Here is a 22,563-nt window from a genome sequence, read left to right on the forward strand (position 1 = left end):
AGGTCATTAGTCCCCTAGAACTTAGAACTAGTTAAACCTAACTAACCTAAGGACATCACAAACATCCATGCCCGAGGCAGGATTCGAACCTGCGACCGTAGCGGTCTTGCGGTTCCAGACTGCAGCGCCTTTAACCGCACGGCCACTTCGGCCGGCAGACACCAAAGAAAATGTGCCTGGTGACTGTCAGGACAAACGCCTGGTGCATGGGAGGTGACTTCACAAGAATTTGTTGCAAGAGACACGAAAATGAACAACGCTTGGTTCTTAGACGGGCATCTTATCCTCACCATTGAAAAACAAACTCATATAAATGCTAAAACGTAGTTCTGGTTGACTGACGAAAGACATATGTAAGGTTTTTTTTTTTTTTTTTTTTTTAGTAAAGGAGTGCGTGACGCCGCCCACCTCCAACCAGACATTTCTTTATGTGCATTAACATCCCATTGCTGCTTTTGGAAACACCGACGAAAAGGATTTACGTGTTCCTATCGGACGTGAAGGAAAATTGTAGTTTCATGGCCCGTTGACGGGAAGGTCTTTAAAAGGGAAACACAATCTTTGACTTTAAAAGGTTGGAGAAGGTAAATCATTCCTGTCCCTTTCAAAGGAACGATCCCGGTATTTTCCTTAAACTATTCAGAAAAAACATGGAAATCCCAGATTTGTATGTCTGCTCAGGGATTTTCTATATTTTTTATTTTATCTTTGTTGCATTTGCCTGAAGGCTATCCAGCCAAGACTTGGGGATCCGAACCGCCACCATCCGGAATACGAATCGGCCGCTTTAGCCACTGCGCGACCTCGCTCGGTCCGTCTGCTGTTCGATGTTTTGTTGGTGTGAGAAAGTCATTCGCAGATCCTGAGCGTTCTCAATCGCCAGTATAAATTCTGCTTACGGCTGCCGCAAAGGAAGGAGTTTAACGCCTCGCCCAGATCGAGGCCATTAGGCATAACATCAGCTCATTTCGACAAGGATGATGGTATCTCCAGTGGGCCCTTCAGATGGATCAAGCTGTTTTGAAATGCTAGGGAGCATTAGTTCCAGACTTACTACGTATAATCTGTCTGTAAATACGAGCGGACAGCGCTTGTAATGAGCGAAGCGGTCTTCTTCAGAAGAACCCTACAACTGTCGCACATGAACAGTGAAAAGCAGTTTCCCCTCTAACAGTACAGTGTGTGGTGCTTTATATAAATTCTATTCGTATGTGTTTCTTACAATAGTTATTAATTTCTGTATTTTGTCTAACGTTAACGCTGAAGAATAAACACTCCCCCAGGCGTGTCTGTGCAGTTCGTTGCCACTGATTTAAGAGGCTCGCCTCGGAAGGGCCCATGTAACTGTGTGGAACAGCCTGTTTATATAGCTGTTCACTTGCAGGCCCGGGGTTCCTGCGTTCGTGAACTTAGAACTCTTGAGTGTACTCGTGTAGTGCAAAAAAACTCAATGGCTTTCCCTTAGTTCAATTGGAACGATAAAATCAGAAAACAAGCTATATGACACACAAATAATATTTACTCTAACAAATGGCAAGATACATGACGCATTCCGCAGATTGCGGAGCTTTCCCAGTTGAGGCGCATGTCCACTCACTGCTGCGTCTCCACGCCGCCACCAGGTAGCGTCTGCTGGTCGCAGTGTCTCGAAACCATCCGCCCGCCCTGAACAGAGTCTCTGGTAGGCGCAGATAGACACAGTCGTGAAGTCGCCGTCAGGGAGAAGGTTATGCTGCACAGTTGGAGACACTACGCTACACTCCATTACAAGGGGCAAATGTAAGTGCTCCTTGTTACGTAGCGGGATAGAGAGAGTGGGAAGTCAGCTGCCCGCTCTTCATTTTACAGACTGACTATAGTTTCATCTGCTTTTGAAGGTGGCCAGCGGTAAAACGCATTAGGAGATTAATAAAGCAATTGGGAGCAAGACAAACGTACAGTTAAAGAATACAAGTGCAATTATTACCTTTCCATCTCACTTTGCGTTCGCTAGATATAGACTGCCTGTCAACTGAAAGTTCATGGGGTGAGAGGGTATGTGATGTTATTTTACTGATTACAAAATCGAATCAAATTTACATATAACTTGGTACTACGAGGCCATTTATCAGTATGACATTGGCTCTAGTCTGGATGCGTGCGGTGATTCGTTTGGGATGGGTGTCAAAAAGCCAATGTATTCTGCCTTTAGGCAAGCTGACCCAGAACTGTTGCAAGTGGTGTCTGACATTCTGTATACTGGCACTGGCATAGAGTTGACGTCTGAACTGGTGCCCCAGTAGCTCTGACACGAACAGATCTGGGGATCTTGCTGGTCAGTGGAGTATGTGAGCATCACTCAGACAGCTCGTGAGCATTGTCCTGTTACAAAGTAGCACCACAGTACTGACGCACGGTAGGTAACACAGGAGGACGCAGGATTTCCGTGACATACCGATATGCCACCAGAGTTCCCTCAAAATCAACTGTCACCTGAAGTCATACACGTTGGCTCGGCACATCGTGACGCCAGAAGTACCACTGCCGTGCCTCTCCAGTATATTGGAAGCTATCCCGAAGTCCTAGACGTCCTCACCGCCGATGGTCATACAGTATAGTACATAACCGCGACTGGTCTCTGAACACGATACGACGTCATTAATCAGCAGTCCACGCTTCTCAGTCACGGAATCGCTGCAGATGTAGTCGTTGCTGTTGTAGCGTTAGCGGCGCCCTATGCGTGGGACGGTAATTCCCTAGTCCGGCTGTTGCTTCTCCGATCAGTGGTGCGGGGTGACAGAACGTTGCACGGGCGGCAGATGCAGACTTGAAGGGGTTACGACGTGCTTGCTGCACAAAATGGCGATCCTCTAGTTAGGGCCAACCGGAACCTTGACGACGAGTGTCTTGTCCTGACGTTCACGTACAGTCCAACACGAGGGCACTGTCACGCCGAATGTTCCGCAAACTTGGACATTGCACGATTCGACCAGTCGCCGTAATGGGGGGCTCACAACGGGGCGGTGTTGATAAGTGTCTCATCTCACACGAGTTCGTATGCTTCACGCCACTCGTATACCCTACCAGGCCTGGTAACACAAATACGAACAACACTAATGTACTCTGGTGATCATTCTACCTGTCACACAGCTTTGCAACCTTAAATCATTTACATACCGGCCGACGTTGTTTACGTGTTACATTGACATCTGACCGTGTATTCTGGATACCCTAGTTTTTTTCCCCACTGTATTTCCAAGTATCGCAGTGGTTACCTCAAGTTATTTAGAGATGACACTGAAAACCTGAATCAAGACGAGCCAACGGAGCAGTAGAAGAACGCTCTTCCTCAGTACGAGTCCCGTGTGTTAACGTCACTCGGTGGCGCCGTGGAGAGAGTCCTGAAGATGGCGGTGCGGGAAGGACGGAAACGAGCGGCGCGACGTGCGTAAGCCTTGCGGCGTTGGCGCGGTTCCTGCGCCGTGCGCTGGCGCTGGCGGCCGCGCTCGTGAGTCCGGGGCCAGCAATAGACGCTGAATCAGCCGGGGGTACGCCGGCAGGCGCTCCGGCCACGCGCGAGGCAGCGCTCGCCAAACCCAGCTGTAGAGTGCAGTTTCTCAGGGGCTGAATCAAAAAAGAGTCGATAACATCGTGCTGGGACTTTCAGTTCCGTTCCCGTGCCTGCAGAAAAATAATGACGAAATAGATACGGTCCACCGTTTTGCAAGTACACATTTCTTGTGTTGCTCAAATAGCCAGACATGTTTCACGACAGTTGTTGCATCCTCAGTGGGACTTTACTTGTTTTTTACTGAAATACATATACACATATTTTATTTAGGCTACGAAATATGTTCATCGGATTTTCTTATTGTTTAAATTACAAATGTAATTTACCTTTTATTTACAGGGTGTGGCTGCTGTGGCTGATTTCGTTTGGCATCCACACACACACACACACACACACACACACACACACTACTTAAATAAAAGGTAAAGCATATATGCAGTTTAGCCAACAAGAAAATCCGATGAACGTATTTTCTTACCTAAATAAAATCTGTGTGTATGTACTGCAGGAAAAATAAAATAAAAGACCGAGTGAGGATGGCACAACTGTCCTGAAACATGTTTGGCTACCATTATACACACATCAAAAAAAGTTTTCATCACCCCGGTTCCCAGAACTCCTGAAGATAGACTTTGACTGTGGATATTGTATCACAGACGCAGCCCCATGGACTGTTCAGAGATGTCACTAAACCCGCCCAAAGATGTAAACAACTATGCATGAACAGCACCTATTAGACGGAGGGGGTCCGACAGCCGATCAGTTCCAGTCATTCCACCAGGAAGGAGGTACACTGTTCGTGTTGTCTGTAGTTCAACCGTGCCTAGACGGTCAATACCGCGGTTAGATCGCGTCCGCATTGTTACTTTGTGCCAGGTAGGGCTCTCAACAAGGAAAGTGTTCCGGCGCCTCGGAGTGAACCAAAGCGATGTTGTGCGGACATTGATGACATACAGAGAGACAGGTTTGTCAATGACATGCCTCCCTCAGGCCGCCCAAAGGCTACCACTGCAGTGGATGACCGCTACCTACGGATTATGGCTCGGAGGAACCCTGACAGCAACGCCACCATGTTGAATAATGCTTTTCGTGCAGACATAGGACGTCGTGTTACGACTCAAACTGTGTACAATAGGCTACATGATGCGCAACTTCACTACCGACGTTCACGGCGAGGGCCATCTCCACGACACCATGCAGTGCGGTACCCAGGGCCCAACAACACGCCGAATGGATCGCTCAGGATTGGCATCACGTTCTCCTCACCGATGAGTGTCGCATATGCCTTCAACCAGACAGTCGTCGTAGACGTGTTTGGAGGCAACTCGGTCAGGCTGTACGCCTTAGACGCACTGTCCAGGGAGTGCAGCAAGGATCAGGTCGTCTAATGTTTTGAGGTGGCATTATGTGGGGCCGACGTACGCCGCTGATGGTCATGGAAGGTGCCGTAACGGCTGTACGCTACGTGAATGCCATCCTCCGACCGATAGTGCAACCATATCGGCAGCATATTGGCGAGACATTCGTCTTCATCGACGACAATGCGCATCCCCATCGTGCACAATTTTTGAATGACTTCGTTCAGGATAACGTCATCGCTCGACTAGAGTGGCCAGCATGTTCTCCAGACATGAACCCTATAGAAGATACCTGGGATAGACTGAAAAGGGCTGTTTATGGACGACGTGACCCACCGACCACTCTGAGGGATCTACTTCGAATCGCCGTTGAGGAGTGGGACAATCTGGACCAACAGTGCCTTGATGAAGTTGTTGTTGGTATGCCACGACGAATACATGCATCAATGCAAGAGGACGTGCTACTGGGTATTAGAGATACCGTTGTGTACAGAGATCCGGACCACCACCTCTGAAGGTCTCCCTGTATGATGAGACAACATGCAATTTGTGGTTTTCATGAGCAATAAAAATGGCGGAAATGATGTTTATGTTGATCTCTATTCCAGTTTTCTGTACAGGTTCCGGAACTCTCGGAACCGAGACGAAGCAAAACCTTTATTGACGTGTGTAGTTTAGCCCTGACTCGAAATTTAAAAACGATGTGTGTGTATCACCAATTCCTTAAGCTCCAATATTTATTACATCATAATTATAAAATAGACGGTTTGGATCTGTTTCAAGGAAAATTGTCTTTCTACTTTCCGTCATCCTATCGCCTTATACTCCAGTAAATTCTGTGGGCAAGCTAGAGACATTGAGGTAGGCGATCACGACGAAAGTCTTTTAAGAACATTGTTATTTATTTCAGTCTCTGTCGGTAAATCCTCGTCAGATGATAAGAATATTTTTAACGAATTCAAATCATTTGTAAGAAGACCGTCTCCAGTAGCTGCAATGTGGTCTTTATTTGCTTGCGATTAGAAATTTCTGCACAACAAGCTTGCCTGTTCCGGCTTACAGTGCCATTTTCAAGTTCACGTCCACATGGAGTTGATGATCAATTGGCATCTAAGGAACCCATCCGTGAAATAACTATCAAATCATTATGACGATAAATTTCATAGTACAAAAACAATGTGATTATAATAATATTATTTCATAACACATCGAAAAATGTGGCCCATGGGTGCGATATGGCCGTCAACTCCACCTAGAAATGCACTTGAAAATGACATTGTAAGCCGAGACAGGCAAGCCTGTTGTGCAGCAATTTCTAAATACAAGCATATAAAGATTACATGACAAATATTGAGATTGACTTCTTACAGAAGTCGTATTTCGACTTAATTCATGCTGAAAGCCCTACTGACAAAAAACTGCTAATGTATTCAAATCATCTGATGACGACTTGTCTAGAAGTTGAAATCGTAATAACATAAGTTGCGTGGCCTAACGCTGAAATATATAATCTAAAAATATTTTTGCAGTTCTTTAATTGTCAGTCAGTTCAGTGTTGTTTTTTTCTTCGTTTTAGTTTATTTTCCTGTATTCCATCATTTGTGCTGAAATTATACTCCCTTCCATACAGCATTATTTCTATTTGTATCCAAAACTGTTCAGAATTGCACCGACTTTAATAATCTCGTCTCGGCAGCTTATAATTTCCTCTTGTCTCACCTGTTTATTGTCCAATCGGATATTAACACGGAGGCCGACATCACTTTACAAAACACTGAGTCGATTTCCGAATTTCCGTCTTAACATCCTGTTACTTGTTTTTTGATTATTCTATTGGAAATCTCCACTCTGTGGCAGTAATATCTACATCTGTGCTCTGTAAATCATCTCACAGTGTGTGGCGGATGATAGTTTTGGTACCATTATCATATTATCAAAAATGGTTCAAATGGCTCTGAGCACTATGGGACTTAACTTCTAAGGTCATCAGTCCCCTAGAATTTAGAACTACTTAAACCTAACTAACCTAAGGGCATCACAGACATCCATGCCCGAGGCAGGATTCGAACCTGCGACCGTAGTGGTCGCGCGGTTCCAGACTGTAGCGCCTAGAACCGCTTGGCCACCCCGGCCGGCTATCATATTATCATTTTATCATTTGCTCCCCCCTCTGTTCCCTTTGCGAAAGGTGGTAAAGCCTCTATATGGGCTGTAATTATTCCGATTTTTTCGCCGTGATCGTTTCGCGAGATGTACGTGAAAGGCTGTGATGCGTTATATAACGCCTCCTGGAACGTGCGCTATCGGACTGTTAGCAGTAAACTTGTCCGAGATTCAGATCGCCCCTCTTGTAGCGTCTGCAATTGGACGACTGGAGTTTGTCCGCTATTTCCGTAAAGCACTCTCGCGTACTAAACGTACACGAAACGAAAAGTAGCAGAATCGAAAAGATATAACTTGAAATACTAGGCAGATACGAGTACCTGAAAATCGAACTACAAGAACTGTGGCGTAAATCAGTGAAAGTTGACCAAATGACTCTCTGCACATTGGGAACAGTGCCGAGAGATGTTAGAGAGCGATTGGAAACCACTGGCGCTGATAAAAATATACATCTGTCAACTACAAAAAGCCCTTTTACTGGGATCTGGACGAGTTACCCGCCGATACATTGCATAGCCCTCGACGCTTGGGAAGTGTGTGGCTAATGATAAAGCACGAAATCCGGCATAATGGACTCATTTGCAGTGTTCACTAGTATAATAATAATAATAATAATAATAATAATAATCGCACGTGTGTCTCGTGAATCATGAAGTCGACCAATACTGTTTCAATAAAAAAAGTTATGTGAATGTTTCTTTTTCTATTAGTAAGTGCAAAAAGATTGTAGAGAACCCATAGAATCAATTTGTGTCAGTCTGTCTTTCTACCTGTCTGCTGGAGCACATCTTATTGGCTGATCGATTAAATTGCACAACAGATAGAGAAGACATGATTGTTTCAGTCTCATTGCGAATATAACCAGGGAGTGATATTCTGCAGTCATCCGAGATATTAGCGCAAAGGGAAGTAGTTTGATACGACTTTTTGGTCAACAGTCTCCAGACTGGTTTGATGCGGCCCGCCACGAATTCCTCTCCTGTGCTAACCTCTTCATCTCTTCTGTTCCGGTTTTCCCAGAGTCCAATGCTGTACTCCAACGTACATTCTCAGCAATTTCTTCCTCAAAAAATAAGACCGATATTTGATATTAGTAGACTTCTCTTAGCCAAGAATGCCTTTTTTTCCATAGCTGATTTGCTTTTGATGTCCTCCTTGCTCCGTCCGTCATTGTTTATTTTACTGCCTAGGTAGTAGATTTCCTTAACTTCATCTATGCCTATAGTTGCCCATATCAGTCGCCGACCAGTACTGAGTAAAGCGCTCTTCCCTATCAAGTAAATTAGGTGGTACGCTTCCGTAGAAGCTAACAACAGTGTGATTAGCTTTCGAACTGGCAACATACCGGTCTGAATGCCAGAGTAAAGCGGAAACAGTAATGAGATTGGTTTGGGTGCCGATTCCCTATTTCAGAAGCTAGTCTCGGTGCCGATTCCCTATTTCAGAAGCTAGTCTCGGGTTTGCGCTGTGGATTATGGAATCACCGATGTAGTGGCTCGTTTGAGCTAGCTGTTTATTCCCTTCCACAAGCGGTGGAGAGTGGGCGCGTTAAGCCGAAAGTTACACGGAACGAGGAACCTGGGAGTGCATAGAGTGAAGTGTTGCGCAACTTCGGGAAGGAGATTATAAACGGAACCCGCATAAATGGAGTTGCCACCAACAGAGTGAGCTAAAAATACAATTTACTGGGCGGAGATCCTGATTTTGTGACGCTTTACCGCAGACTATTCTTTACTTTCCGTTTACGTTACTTTTCGTATTTCGCATTTGATACATTTGATTCGAACCTTTATTAAAAGAACTGTATCGAAATTTGTCCACAGTTCTATAACCAAATTATGGATGGTTGTACAGTTATTTGAGCACGGCTGATTAATTTTCCAATGTTTCGTCGTCATGTGACATTTCTCTTTTTTAAAGCAACTGATAACAAAATTATGTATTTCAGCGGAAGTACTACGTAATTCATGCCCCAATCATTAACAAAATTTTATAAATTAATATCTTAGATCACGAGAAATCATTTCAGTGGGTAAAGCACAACATAAATATTGACTGTCTGCGTATCAGTGAACTAGCTACCTCGGTGGCCTTTCAAAACAGTAACAAGCAATGTCAAGTTTACAAGAGGGGTTTTGACGGGTTGTGACTTCATAATCTACTCGAACATACTTTATATTGTATGTATGAAATTCGTCTGATTTAATTATAGGCTATTCATGCAACATTAGATACACAGAACCCTTCTGTAAGTATAAAGTAAGTGTTAAGTATTTACCGTAAGAACAATGTAATTTTAGTATCGGCCGGTTTAATATCAAAGGTGCTACGTTGTGGAACTGATCTATGGGTCGCAGTGGTTACGACTCTCAACTTACATCGAGCCGGAGCGGGACTGTAATCCCGTCCAGCCAGTCAGCCAGATTTAAATTTCCCGTAGTTTTCCTAAATCCCTCAAGAGAGGACTACTGAATGGTTCGTTCGAAAAGGCAACGGGCGATTTGTTCCTCTATCCTTGTCCAGTGCAACCTTGTGTTCTCTTTCTCGTGGCCACTTATCCGCAACGACATTAAAAACGCCCTATCTTCGTTCCTTCATACCGACCTTGCCACATGAAGTGATCTACTGTGCTATTCTGTTGGTTGACAGAATTACAGGTTGTGTGAAAACACGTCGCAAAATGAAGTAATCTATAATTTGTATAATTGCTTCACACCTTGTCGAAAACGTTCCTGTCTATCGCCTAAGAAGAACCGTGCGACTAGGACATGTTGGAAGCCTCTAAGACCCATTAACTGCGGAGCAGAAATTATGCTTGCCAAGTGACAAAATTGTAGACTACGTGTACAGCAGCTCGTTTTGTCAGCGTGTAACATTACTACCAGTGGCCTCTCACTTTTAATGGCAAATACAAGAATTTATATTGCTGCTCATATGTGACCTGACATTTTCGAAACTAAAACAATGCGAAGTTTTATCCTGAAGTGTTTCTTCGATCACCCCTCGAAGACCACCGCGCGAGGCCGTGCGGTTCTAGTCGCTACAGTCTGGAGCCGAGCGACCGCTACGGTCGCAGGTTCGAATCCTGCCTCGGGCATGGATGTGTGTGATGTCCTTAGGTTGGTTAGGTTTAAGTAGTTCAAAGTTCTAGGGGCTGATGACCTCAGATGCTAAGTCCCATAGTGCTCAGAGCCATTTGAACCAACGCGCGAGGTCGCGCGGAGATAAGGCGCTGGAAAGACGCTGGATCCACATTCAGGAAGACGACGCTTCAAACCGCCGTCGGGCCGTCTAGGCTTAGGTAGTTCGTGGCCTCCCCAAGTTGCTTTAGGCAAGAGCCGGGTTGGATTTTTTGAAATCCGAGTTTTTCATCCGTCTTACAATGACCTTGTCGTCGACGGGGACTTAAACCCTCGTCTTCGTCACTGCCTCGCAAACTGCTGACGTCAAAACTTTCCGCTGTTGGCGACCCGAAAACACGTGAAGAGCATCTTTACACGAAATTTCAATCTCCGAAAGCGAAAATGTTTTCTTGACATCCACCTTCATAGGGAGAAATGATCATTGTAATAAGATAAGATAAATGAGAGATCGCGCAGAAAGATTTAAGTGTTCGTTTTTCCCGCACGCCGGCATGGAAATGCAGAAAAGCGGTTCGGTGAACACTCTGATAGGCACATAAGTGTGCAGTGTCGAGTCGTCATGTAGATGTAGGTAACGTACTACCTGTGACAGTAACTTGTTTTTGTGACGAAACACATTATGGGTTGTAAATATAACGGTTTTATAACGTGATTGTTACTGTATAGGCAATTGACGATGTATAACATAAACTAGGGAAAAAATGAATTCCATTTAACAATTAAATAATGATAAAAGCTGCACCAAAATTCACCACGCCTTGCAAAAGTCCTTTAATCATGATGGGATGCGTACATTAAGTGTAAAATAACTAATCACGACATTCGAATGATCTTAATATTTCGTTTTTGGGGAAAAGACACACACTGTTGTCAGAAATATCCAGTGTTGTGTGTTCACTCATAGGTATTAAGCTCGACTGTTATCATATTTTGAATTAAACGCGAAGGTATAATTACGAGAAAAGAAAGAGATTTAGTTCTCCAACATGTGCGTTGACCAGAATTAAGAAAAATTATGTCTGCTGCAATATCCGTAGGGCGTAAAAACGTTTTTCTTATTCTCTCAAACTTTCAACTTCCGTGATCACACAGATAGAAAAACATTTGCGTAGAAAAAGGCATTTGTATAGCTTTTCATCACATCAACGCAGAATTACTGATGTCGCATATTCCATTGTACTTTTGACTTTTTTAGTTAAACTAAAGGTGACAGAGTATGCTGGTCATGGTCCATTCGAGGCTACAGTTGTCACATGCACCTAAAACAATTTAGGAAAACCACAGACAAACTGTAATGAATGGTTTGTAGTCCTGAATGCAACTTCAATTCCCCAACCACAGCCATCTAGTTCGTTCATAGACGGCTTTTCCTCGAACTTGTGCGTTCGAAGATCGAATCACGATTATAAAACGAACATGACTATATATAGAATGAGATATTTTCACTCTCCAGCGGAGTGTGCGCTGATATGAAACTTCCTGGCAGATTAAAACTGTGTGCCGGACCGAGACTTGAACTCGGGACCTTTGCCTTTCGCGGGCAAGTGCTCTACCATCCTTTCTTTCAGGGGTGCTAGGTCTGCAGGGTTCGCAGGAGAGCTTCTGTAAAGTTTGGAAGGTAGGAGACGAGGTACTGGCAGAAGTAAAGCTGTGAGGACGGGGCGTGAGTCGTGCCTAGGTAGCTCAGTTGGTAGAGCACTTGCCCGCGAAAGGCAAAGGTCCCGAGTTCGAGTCTCGGCCCGGCACACAGTTTTAATCTGCCAGGAAGTTCATGACTGTATATAGTTGGCAGATTTATTTGTCCGCTAGTTTGTAGTGCACAGATGCACGTAAAAAGCGTTATCGGATTTAATGTCAGTATCCACACTTGATTTATCGTTAATGAGTTTTTCGGTGCAATAAGTATTGACGGAGGTGGGGAATAATATCATCATTTTTCGGGAAGGCGGTAACAAACAGCAGTTGGAAATTTTTCTTTTGCGAGGATGTTATTCTGTGCCTGAAATGCAGAGTTGAGTAATTCTAAAAAGGCATCGTGGTAATATGCGACTTGCAGTCCACTATGGACACTTGAAAATGGCTTCTTAAAAGTGAACTAATTTCTTTTTTTTTTCTTTTTAATTCGAACACATACTGCCGGCAACTTTTTCGGGAATTCGGGGTCGATGCTTTTCTTCTGTTCGTCTTAATAGAACGTGGAACATCGGAAACAATGATGTAGTGGAACATCGGAAACAATGATGTAAATATAGCAGGCCTGAAAATGTGACTGTGAATCATATACCCAGCATATTCTACAGACACGGTAGCCAGAACGTAACAGTATAACGCATCTTCACTTCTGTGGAGCGTACGAGCTACGAGCTCCAGTGTCGGCGACGCTGCGCTGGTGCCTCCGCTCTCCACCCCGGACCCCCGTCTCCCTCGCCGCTGTGGGGCGGCGGCAGGACTTGTGGGCCGTGCTGGGGCGGACGTGGCGGCGCCATCCCCTTTAATGCAGCCTAGGTTCGACTTGACGGTCTTCCGGCGACCCGCGGAAAGCGTCCAGACTAATTCCGTCCGTCTTGTCTTAAAGCGGCGACGCGCCGCCGCCGCCTCCTGCGTGGGCGGTGTCAATGCCAAGTTCACATGACAACATCCAGTCTCGCGCGCCACTTCAATTGGTGATTCAGCTCAACCAGTGTTTTCGCTTGCAGCACTGCGCGAAGGCAAACAACTGTTCCAGGGGACTCTATACTCGCCTAACTTCACGTGCGTTCACGCGAAAGTTAATCTTGCAAACTCCAGTTCATTTTAAAATCTGAAACTTCCTCTCCAATAGAACAATGAATCCAGGAAATGTAGAATAAATTTTCCTTTTTCTCCATCAATGATCACCAAACGTTTGCTCCTTAGACTATCGGTTTCGTCAGCAACGACCATCTTCAGATCTGCAGCAAAAATGGGAAATGAAATACAAGTAGTAGACAGATTACATCTTAAAGCAATAAAATATTCTTAACGAAAAATTACTACTCCAATAGATGTGAATACACGAGCGTAAAGTATGACGAGGCATACTTGTTTTAAAACATGTCCCGATACAATAAAGCCATAGTGGCAGGCATCGTCACAAAACATACGCAAAATCAGCTTAGCATCGTCACATATATTTAAAATATGTTGTAAACTAGGCCACAGTGCCTTCGTTCTTTTCGGTTCTTTCCTTAGTTATTCTATCAGCTTCATATTATTTTATTGTCCCCATAAGCTTGTTCGTTTTTATGTTGTTATTTGTATCTAAAATGACCACAGGAGAGTCTCAGGATCACGTATTATTACTTAACCGTTTGCTTTGTAACAATTTTAAATTTAACTTTATTTTTTTAATAGTTTCTTTTCATCACTGTAATAACTAATACACTTGGCGTGCCTATTATAGACTTAACCAACTGTACTCTTCATTTATTGCATATTGTACAAGTATTCACGATTATGACCGTAGCGAATCTTACGAGCTTACGGCACAAACATGTCTGTTCTGAACACTAGCGCTATTGACACTATGACTCCGGGGGCACTGTGGCCTAGTTTCTACCATATATTAAATTTGTTGGACGACGCTAAGCTGATTTTGTGTATATTTTGTGACAATGCCACCATGGCTTTATTGTATTAAGACAAGTTATAAAACAATATGCCTAGTCATATTTCAAGCGCATGTTTCCACATCCATGAGAGCAATAATTTTTCGTCATGGCGTATTTTATTGTTTCAAGATGTATTTTGTCTTCTAGTTGTATTTCGTTTTCCAAACTTTGCTGCGATTCTGAAGGAAGTCGTTGCTGACGGAAACCGGGAGTCTAAGAACCAAACGTTTGGTGATCATTGACGTAAAGAAAAGAAAATTTATTCTACGGCAATGCAAAATGGTTCAAATAGCTCTGAGCACTATGCGACTTAACTTCTGAGGTCATCAGTCGCCTAGAACTTAGAACTAATTAAACCTAACTAACCTAAGGACATCACACACATCCATGCCCGAGGCAGGATTGGAACCTGCGACCGTAGCGGCCACGCGGCTCCAGACTGAAGCGCCTAGAACCGCACGGCCACACTGGCCGGCCTACGGCAATGCAGATTTCTTTCTTGCTATGTACTTACAACGCCGTTTGTACATTACCCGCAACCGTGTTGAGATTTTATTTGTGTATACCGTGTACTAGTTGTAGTATGCAGTCTCTCTTTCTACAACCAATTGTTATTAGTGCCTCTGTAGTTACCTAAATCCAACGCAGGATTGGGAAGGAACGAGTTTAGCCGTCTGTTTATTGTGCAAGTAGTGCGCATTGTTCTTCTGACTGCGCACGTAAGGGAAAAATAAGGACTCGCGTTAATATTCACCAAGAAAAGTGATAAACACCGCCTGGAAGTAACATCCTTCTAATTCGATACGTCGCACTTGGCCGATAGTTGGATTGTGAACCTCTGTAGCTTAACAAGTTACGGTAATTATAGCTGTAAATTTTACCGTGTGTGTGTGTGTGTGCGTGTGTGTGTGTGTGTGTGTGTGTGTGTGTGTGTGTGTATGTGTTTCGGTTTTCGGGAATCCTCCTTAGAATTTGGAGCTGCTTGAGCGTCGTAATACTACTTTTTTATCTGTTTGTAAATGATTTTGTACAGCTCCTTATGCTCTTCGCTATTTCGTACATTTTGTGTGTATCTTCATTCCTTTTCTTGTACCCATCTTCTGTCCTTGTTGTTTTTCTTGTTTCACCCAGTCTTCCAACAATATTACTTCTGTCCCACCAAAAGGTCGATTTCACATCAAGTATAAGTCGTCGTCTTTGCATGTCCTCCATATATTCTTCTTGTCATTCCCTCATTCGTAATTATCCGTAATCGCGACACGGCGCCACTACGGCAGGAAGTTTCAATTAAATTGTATTTCGTTATTTTTGCCCATCTTTCTTGTCCACGTAAAGACACAGTAATATAGTGTTGTAGATCATATTCTTTGCCTGCCTGTGTGCTGGTATTTAAATAGATGCATGTAAACGGGCTGACATGTTGTAAGCGTGGTAGTTATGCGAGCTAACCGCACGAGACAAGAACATTTGTGGAGGTTGGGTCTGAGGCAAGGGGAAGAAGGGGCCACGCCGTAAATACTGTTTAGTGCGAAATGTAAGAGTTGGTGTAAGTGCGCTGCTGAACTGGCGCAACCGTTGAGAGAGTTTCTGTCCACCTAGTATTACGTTGAGAGAGTTACAGAAACACTCTCGACGGTTGCGCCAGTTCAGTGTCCAGCAGCAGCGCACTTACCGGTCAGCGGTAACGTGGTCGCCGTGCCGCTGGTTTTAGTGACTAAGGCGCTAAACAAACATATAGAGACACTGCTAGCCTGCACAGCTTCACGGTAACACAAGCCCCGCGGTGAAGCCTAGGGTGCGCGTCCGTTCACGCGTCGCCTGCTACGCTCCCGCGCGCGGCTGTGGCCGCCGGGCTGTGTCCTGTGCCCGTGCCTGGGCTGCGCCGTGTCAGTATTTACTGCGGACAGCTGCGCGCACGCGGCACTCCGCCTCCCCGGCGCGGCGTGGAGCTACGGGGCCCGCCGCAGCTCCAGTTTCATTCAGCGCCGCTCAGGAGACCGTCTACCAGAAACCCCACCAGGAAATTGTAAATCAGTATTCTGATTGGTTTCACGCTCCCCTCCATCTTGACCTTTCAGATCGTCTGTATTTAGCTAGCGCTCACAATGTCTTCTGCAATCTGTATTGCACACTCTCGTGTTTGACTTCTCCAAAAGCCGGCCGCGGTGGCCTCGCGGTTCTAGGCGCGCAGTCCGGAACCGTGCGACTGCTACGGTCGCAGGTTCGAATCCTGCCTCGGGCATGGATGTGTGTGATGTCCTTAAGTTAGTTAGGTTTAAGTAGTTCTAAGTTCTAGGGGACTGATGACCACAGCAGTTGAGTCCCATAGTGCTCAGAGCCATTTGAACCATTTGAACCAACTTCTCCAAAAAGTGTTGGATGCCGTGGTAGGTGTTCCATTACTCAGCCCCTTCTTCCAGTAAGGTTTTTCGTCAGCATTCTTGTCTCCATTATTCTCTTTAGCACCCCTTATAATCTGTACAAATTATAAAAAACGGATGTGTGTGTGTGTGTGTGTGTGTGTGTGTGTGTGTGTGTGTGTGTGTGTGTGTTCCACGCCTCCACCTAAACCACTGGACCGACTTCAACAAAACCCGATACGCATATCGTTTACTGTCTGGAAAGAATCAATGTGCGGTTAAGAACCACCAGTCTTATGAAAGGGGTGGGGGTGTGGCTGAAAAGCAGCACAGCCCACGATACGCGAATTCCGAGATTTTTTTCACCTAGTATTTGAGAATGAGAGCACTTAGAGACTTGTAACAAATTTTGCACATAATTTGGAACTTATAAGAAATTTTTTTTTTCTCTCTGACGACCACACAAAATGATGAATGGAAAGTAGTTTATTGCTTCCTACGTTTTCACTATTGGTGAAGTAAAACAGCCACATGAAGCATGACGTTTTGGTTCATTACTGCTTTACTAATAACTCGATTCACGACATATTTTGTAGACAGTGGGCAGGTGCACCACTGGATGCACCAGAAGAGTTAATCATTGTACAGGACATAGTTCAGGAGATACGACGTCGTAAACATTGAGCTGCGTGAAAGTAAAACTGCAGAGCGAAATGCGGTACACGTAGAGGTGAAATATGTGTACAAATACGAGTGAAATGTATCACATATGTGTGAAACATATTTGCCATATGCCTCCGGGCAAAGCCACGGGCAAAAAGCTCATCCTAAATCGCTTGAATGATTTCATTCAAATTTGGTACACATATTAATTACAATCTGGAAATAAATACTATAGGGGTAAAAAAAAAAACACCAGCCTCCCATATGGGTGAGTGTGGAAACATGGAGAGAGAAGGGAAGACGGGGAGATCGACAGGCAGCGAGGCGTAAGGATACATAGGCGCAGATAGGAGGAAGAGATGCGCAGAGATACCGGAGAGAGAAGTGCACAGAGACAGAGAGGGGGGGGGAGGAGGAGATGTAGTCGGAAAGGAACGAGGAGGAGACGGACATTACTATGGGGAGGAAGAGATAGGCAGAGAGATGCAGGAGGAGAATATGTATAGATGGAGAGGGAGGAGGAAATGGACAGAGAAAGGGAAGAGGAGAAGATGGGCAACGAGAGGGTGAAGGAGGAGAGAGAACACAGAAAGGAAAACGGAGGAGATAATCAGGAAAACGGGGAAGAGGAGATGAACAGAGGGAGGGAGGAGGAGAACATAGACAAGGGAGAGGAAAAGGTTGACAAAGAGAGGGGGACGAGAAGATGCAGTTAGAGGGGAGAGGACCAAATTGACAGAGGGGGAAGGAGCAGATGGACAGAGGGGGGATGAGGAGATTGACAGAGAGAGGGGTAGGAGGATATTGACAAAGAGTGGGAGAGGAGAAGATGGTTGTAGAGGGGGCAGGAGCACATGGACAGAGTGAGGGGCAAGAGGAGATACACAGAGAGTGGGGCGCAGGGGGGATAGACTGCTACAATATTGGAATAAATACATACCCGGGCAACGCCAGGTACTCAGCTAGTTGCATGTTTTCATATATTCCGCAAGGCAGTATACAGTGCATGGCAATCGATACATCGTACCTATTCCATTCGCATACTGAAAAGTGTCTGTGCATCGGTCACTGCTTAACATATAAATATGGCAATTTTATCCCCAACTAACCCTCACTGCAGTTCTTCTAGACAAATTCTGACTCATACACTATGTGATCAAAAGTATCCCGACATCGCTACGTAATGCGGAAGTGACCACTAGATGTTAGGAGAGGCAGACCCGCGAGTATGAAAGGAAATTAGAATGAAATTAATATCTTCAGCTGCTGACGTGCGTTGATATATATCAACGGGGCAGGTGAAAATGTGTGCTCCTACCGGGACTCGAACCCGGGATCTCCTGCTTACATGGCAGGCGCTCTATCCATCTTTTCTTTTATCTCGTTTTGTTCGCTTTTGTTCGTTGCGTCTGCTCAGGGCGGACGTCGTAAGACATCCGTTTAGGTTCTTTGATCGATTAACTCAGTTTTTTTATTACAGAGGACAGCTACCCTTTCACCGAACACGCTGAGCTACCGTGCCGGCGTCCATCTGAGCCACAGAGGATAGTGCGACTGCAAGGACTGCGAGACCCACATTCTCACCTTGTATGTCCACACACTACATTCGTAGTGTCCCAATCCAACACACTCATTACCCGTGGAAGACATTCTTACCAAGTCCCGTTAGGGTTCGGGAAATATTTGTGCATCCGCACAGAAGAAGAAGGAGGTCATGGCCGGTATTGCAAGAACTATATGCTTATATGGATATGGTGTCTGTTCTTTCGGACATGTCCGGGGATGTCACCTGGGTGATAAATCCGTCAGAGCCGTTTCAACCCTTCTAAAGCAGTCAAAGCCGACTGTCAGTGACGCGATTGTGAGCAACCACAGCTAAACCAAGACCAAGTAGACCTCAGGTATTGACGGTCAGCGACCGTCGTGCATTGCGGGAGGGTGTCGTAAAAAAACCGCATGGAATCCGCGGAAGCAATCACTCGTGACAAGTAGTCCGTCTAGCACAATGACTGTGTGTAGGTCGAGCAGCTGCTCATAACTCACACGTTTCTGTAGCCAGAGCTAAGCGGCGATCGAGATGGTGTAAAGGGCGGTGTCCCTGCACAGTGGATGACTGGGAACGAGTGATTTGGAGTGATAAATTGCGCTGTACCATGTGGCAGTCCGATGGAAGGGTTTGGGTTCACCGAATGTTTAGACAGTGTTACCCTGCCGTCATGTCTTGTGTCAACGGTAAAGTACGGAGATGATGCTCCGGTATGGTAGTGTTTTTCGTTAGTAAGTTATGGTCGACTTATTGCGGTTAAGAAGCGCTAAAAGTGGAAGGATATGAACACAGAGGAACAGTTCACAGATGATGATTGTTTGTATCAACATGACAGTCCTCCTGGCACACAACAGTATCTGTGGAGCAATACTTTCTGAACAACAACGTTCTTGCAATGGACTAGCCTGCCCAGAGTCCAGACCTGAACACGATGAAAAACCTCTGGGACGAGTGAGAACGTCGACTTCGCTCCAGACCCAGTATGCAATGTGATTACCTTCCCTGGTATTGGCTCCTGAGGGAGAATGTGATGTGATTCGCCCACAGACATTCAGGCACCCCTCCAGCAGCGTTCAGATCGTCGTAAAGCTGGAAGATGGACGCACCCCGTATTAGTGTCCCCTAATAGCTGTCCGGATACTTTTGATGATCGTATAGTGTATGTTAGCAATTATCGGGCAGTAATAGAGTACTTTAACGCCCCTGAAATGTCTATATATACATCTGTTTATGTGCGTACTCTCACTGAAGATTTTTTAAATACATTTTACATCTAAAGTGAAAATAATTCCCCTCTTTCCTAGCCTCTTGAAGGTGATACACTCTTCACATGTGTTCAAAGTGCCAACATTAGCTTCTGCATTAACTACTTCTTGCTTGCCTCATTGGTAAATCTCTGTGGAGTTTTGAAACGCATCTTTTCACCTCCAGCCCGCATCTCGTGGTCGTGCGGTAGCGTTCTCGCTTCCCACGCCCGGGTGCCCGGGTTCGATTCCCGGCGGGGTCAGGGATTTTCTCTGCCTCGTGATGGCTGGGTATTGTGTGCTGTCCTTAGGTTAGTTAGGTTTAAGTAGTTCTAAGTTCTAGGGGACTGATGACCATAGATGTTAAGTCCCATAGTGCTCAGAGCCATTTGAGCCATTTTCACCTTCAGCAAAGACGTGACTGAAGACGTGCGAACAGTCTGCAGTTCATATCGCCTCTTGAAATTGTAAATGTGTGGCAGTTTTAAGAACGCATGCATCGCAAACGATATTCATTTCCATGAAAGTCAGTAACGTTCCGTCTTAGCATTTAAGCAGCCCATGTCCTCTTGAGAGGCCTACCAAAGCGTCTCTGATCACCGTCGTCACGTGTAAGGCAATCTCTATTCTAAAGCCACATTGACTGTTAATCGACCGTCACAGTTTCAAAAATACGAAACTGTTTTTCACAGACCGTAAACAGTAACAAGAATTACTTGACTGCGGAAATTATTTGCTGAAAGTATAAACTTCATTTTCAAGTACATATAGATACTAAAGTTGTTCCGTACACCCTCGGCATGCATAGGATGACCACAGCACGTGTCAAGAATGTACAGAACAACTGTAATATCTATGTGTACTTTTACTAAATGTTTTGTATTGAAATGTGAAGTTTATACCTCGAGACGTGTTGCGTCGTTAAATAACGTAAGTAGTAGATCAATTTTGTGACTGGCAGTGGTCTCTGAAAGGACTTCTCAATCTGTCGCCTAGAGTCCCTCTTTGCTGCCCCCTCACTCGTTCCTGCTACTACTACTACTACTACTACAATAACACACACACACACACACAAACACACACGCACACGCACACACACACACACACTAAACTGCGGCTCTGAGTCAGAAATCAAAATCAAATACAGTGTAATCAATAACATGGGCCGATAATGTGAAAAAAATCACAAGGCTGTCAAACTCTTTCGTACAAGATGAAAGTTTTCGTAGAGTGAAATGACGCTACGGAGTTTCCCAAGAACGAGAGCACCAAGAAGAAATGGAATTGACTTTCTGTTGTATTAAGTTTTTTTTTTCCTTTTGTTGCCAGTAGTCTAGTGCGTCAAACAAACGCAAAGTCAATTCAAGCTCTTGCTGAATATAGACATAACCTTGAAGTAATTTCTGAGTCCCTGTACTCTGTACAGACACACAGGAAATATACTCGTAAAAATATGGAAAAAAGGTAAGATCCAGTCACCGTGTCAGTTCCTTTACCGAAGTTTTACCGAGAAACAGTAAACGCAACACACGATGTACAATCATGACATATGACTAGTTTTTCGTGACGGGATTCAGGTGTGAAGACCACCATTAATCGCGAGTTTGAGGGTGGTGGAAGCCATAGAAAGCTCAACGTTGGTTCGATGGAACTTTGTGTCGGAGTGTGTTAATCAACATAAAGGCATTCTCTGATGTCTTCCAGCAATGCTCCAGAAGACACAGAGCCAGTGGGTAGTGGCGCAAGCGAAGACAGTCCTCCGGCCAAGGTGGCCGAGCGGTTCTAGGCGTTACAGTCTGGAACTGCGCGACCGCTACGGTCGAACGTTCGAACCCTGCCTCGGGCATGGATGTATGTGATGTCGTTAGGTTAGTTAGGTTTAATTAGTTCTAAGTTCTAGGGGCCTGATGACCTCAGATGTTAAGTCCCATAGTGCTCAGAGCCATTTTTGAACTGAACACAGGTAAAGCATGAAAATAGGAAGAAGGTTTGCTGAATCGTGAAAAAAAAAAGCTAAATCGAAGTAGTGTCGCCGGCCAGTGTGGCCGAGCGGTTCTGGGCGCTGCGGTCTAGAGCTGCGCGACCGCTACGGTCGCGGGTTCGAATCCTGCCTCGGGCATGGATGTGTGTGATGTCCTTAGGTTAGTTAGGTTTAAGTAGTTCTAAGTTATAGGGGACTGATGACCTCAGATGGTAAGTCCCGTAGTAAAATAGTGAACGGTCCAACCTCAAGGGCCGGCCGCTGTGGCCGAGCGGTTAAAGGCGCTACAGTCTGGAACCGCACGACCGCTACGGTCGCAGGTTCGAATCCTGCCTCGGGCATGGATGTGTGTGATGTCCTTAGGTTAGATAGGTTTAAGTAGTTCTAAGTTCTAGGGAACTTATGACCACAGCAGTTGAGTCCCATAGTGCTCACAGCCATTTGAACCATTTTGAACCAACCTCAAGGTGTGCGCCATCGAGCGGCATGATTGTGGTCACGGTGTTGGACTGCGAAGGGGAAGTTCCGTGTTCAAATCTTCTTCTCACCCATTTTTATTTCACAAAATTATGTAGTTTCCGCCCGCTTATTGACGTGTGTGTATTCATATTTGTGTCTGTGTCGTAGTGTAACGCCCGTTTGCAACAGCGAGGTGTGAGGTACGGACCTACGTACCTCCTATTTCTTCTGCACAAGGGCTACGTGTTATGAGTCTTGCGTTCCGTTTTGGAAGTTTTTACTCTCGTATTCCTACGTCGTAACATAGTTCACACCCGTTTAATCATGGTTCTCATTTCTGCGAGAGGTCTATGCGGCATCTCGCGTGCTTTCTCTATTCATCACATTTACGATAATACATTCTTACCACATGAGTCATATTCTGGAACCATTCTATAGTATTACAATTGGCAAGACTACCGAAGGAG

At 45.0% G+C, this 22,563-nt stretch overlaps 2 protein-coding genes and 1 non-coding gene across 8 annotated transcripts in view; 2 read left to right on the plus strand and 1 right to left on the minus strand.

The window, feature by feature from the left end:
* The window catches only part of LOC124797867 (myocyte-specific enhancer factor 2), an 896,186-nt gene that overhangs the window by 790,127 nt on the left and 83,496 nt on the right, over window positions 1-22,563 (plus strand). The window lies entirely within an intron of this gene.
* The window catches only part of LOC124799126 (serine/arginine repetitive matrix protein 1-like), a 76,140-nt gene that overhangs the window by 24,655 nt on the left and 28,922 nt on the right, over window positions 1-22,563 (minus strand). The window contains exon 4 of the mRNA XM_047262663.1: window positions 12,569-12,868. Coding sequence (XP_047118619.1) covers window positions 12,569-12,868 — 300 coding nt within the window. The remainder of the gene's footprint in view (window positions 1-12,568; window positions 12,869-22,563) is intronic.
* Trnas-cga lies at window positions 11,887-11,961 on the plus strand. The gene has a single exon. It is a non-coding gene; the product is annotated as a tRNA-Ser (tRNA).

The sequence above is a fragment of the Schistocerca piceifrons genome, chromosome 5, assembly GCF_021461385.2.
Source record: "Schistocerca piceifrons isolate TAMUIC-IGC-003096 chromosome 5, iqSchPice1.1, whole genome shotgun sequence".
Lineage (NCBI taxonomy): Eukaryota > Metazoa > Arthropoda > Insecta > Orthoptera > Acrididae > Schistocerca > Schistocerca piceifrons.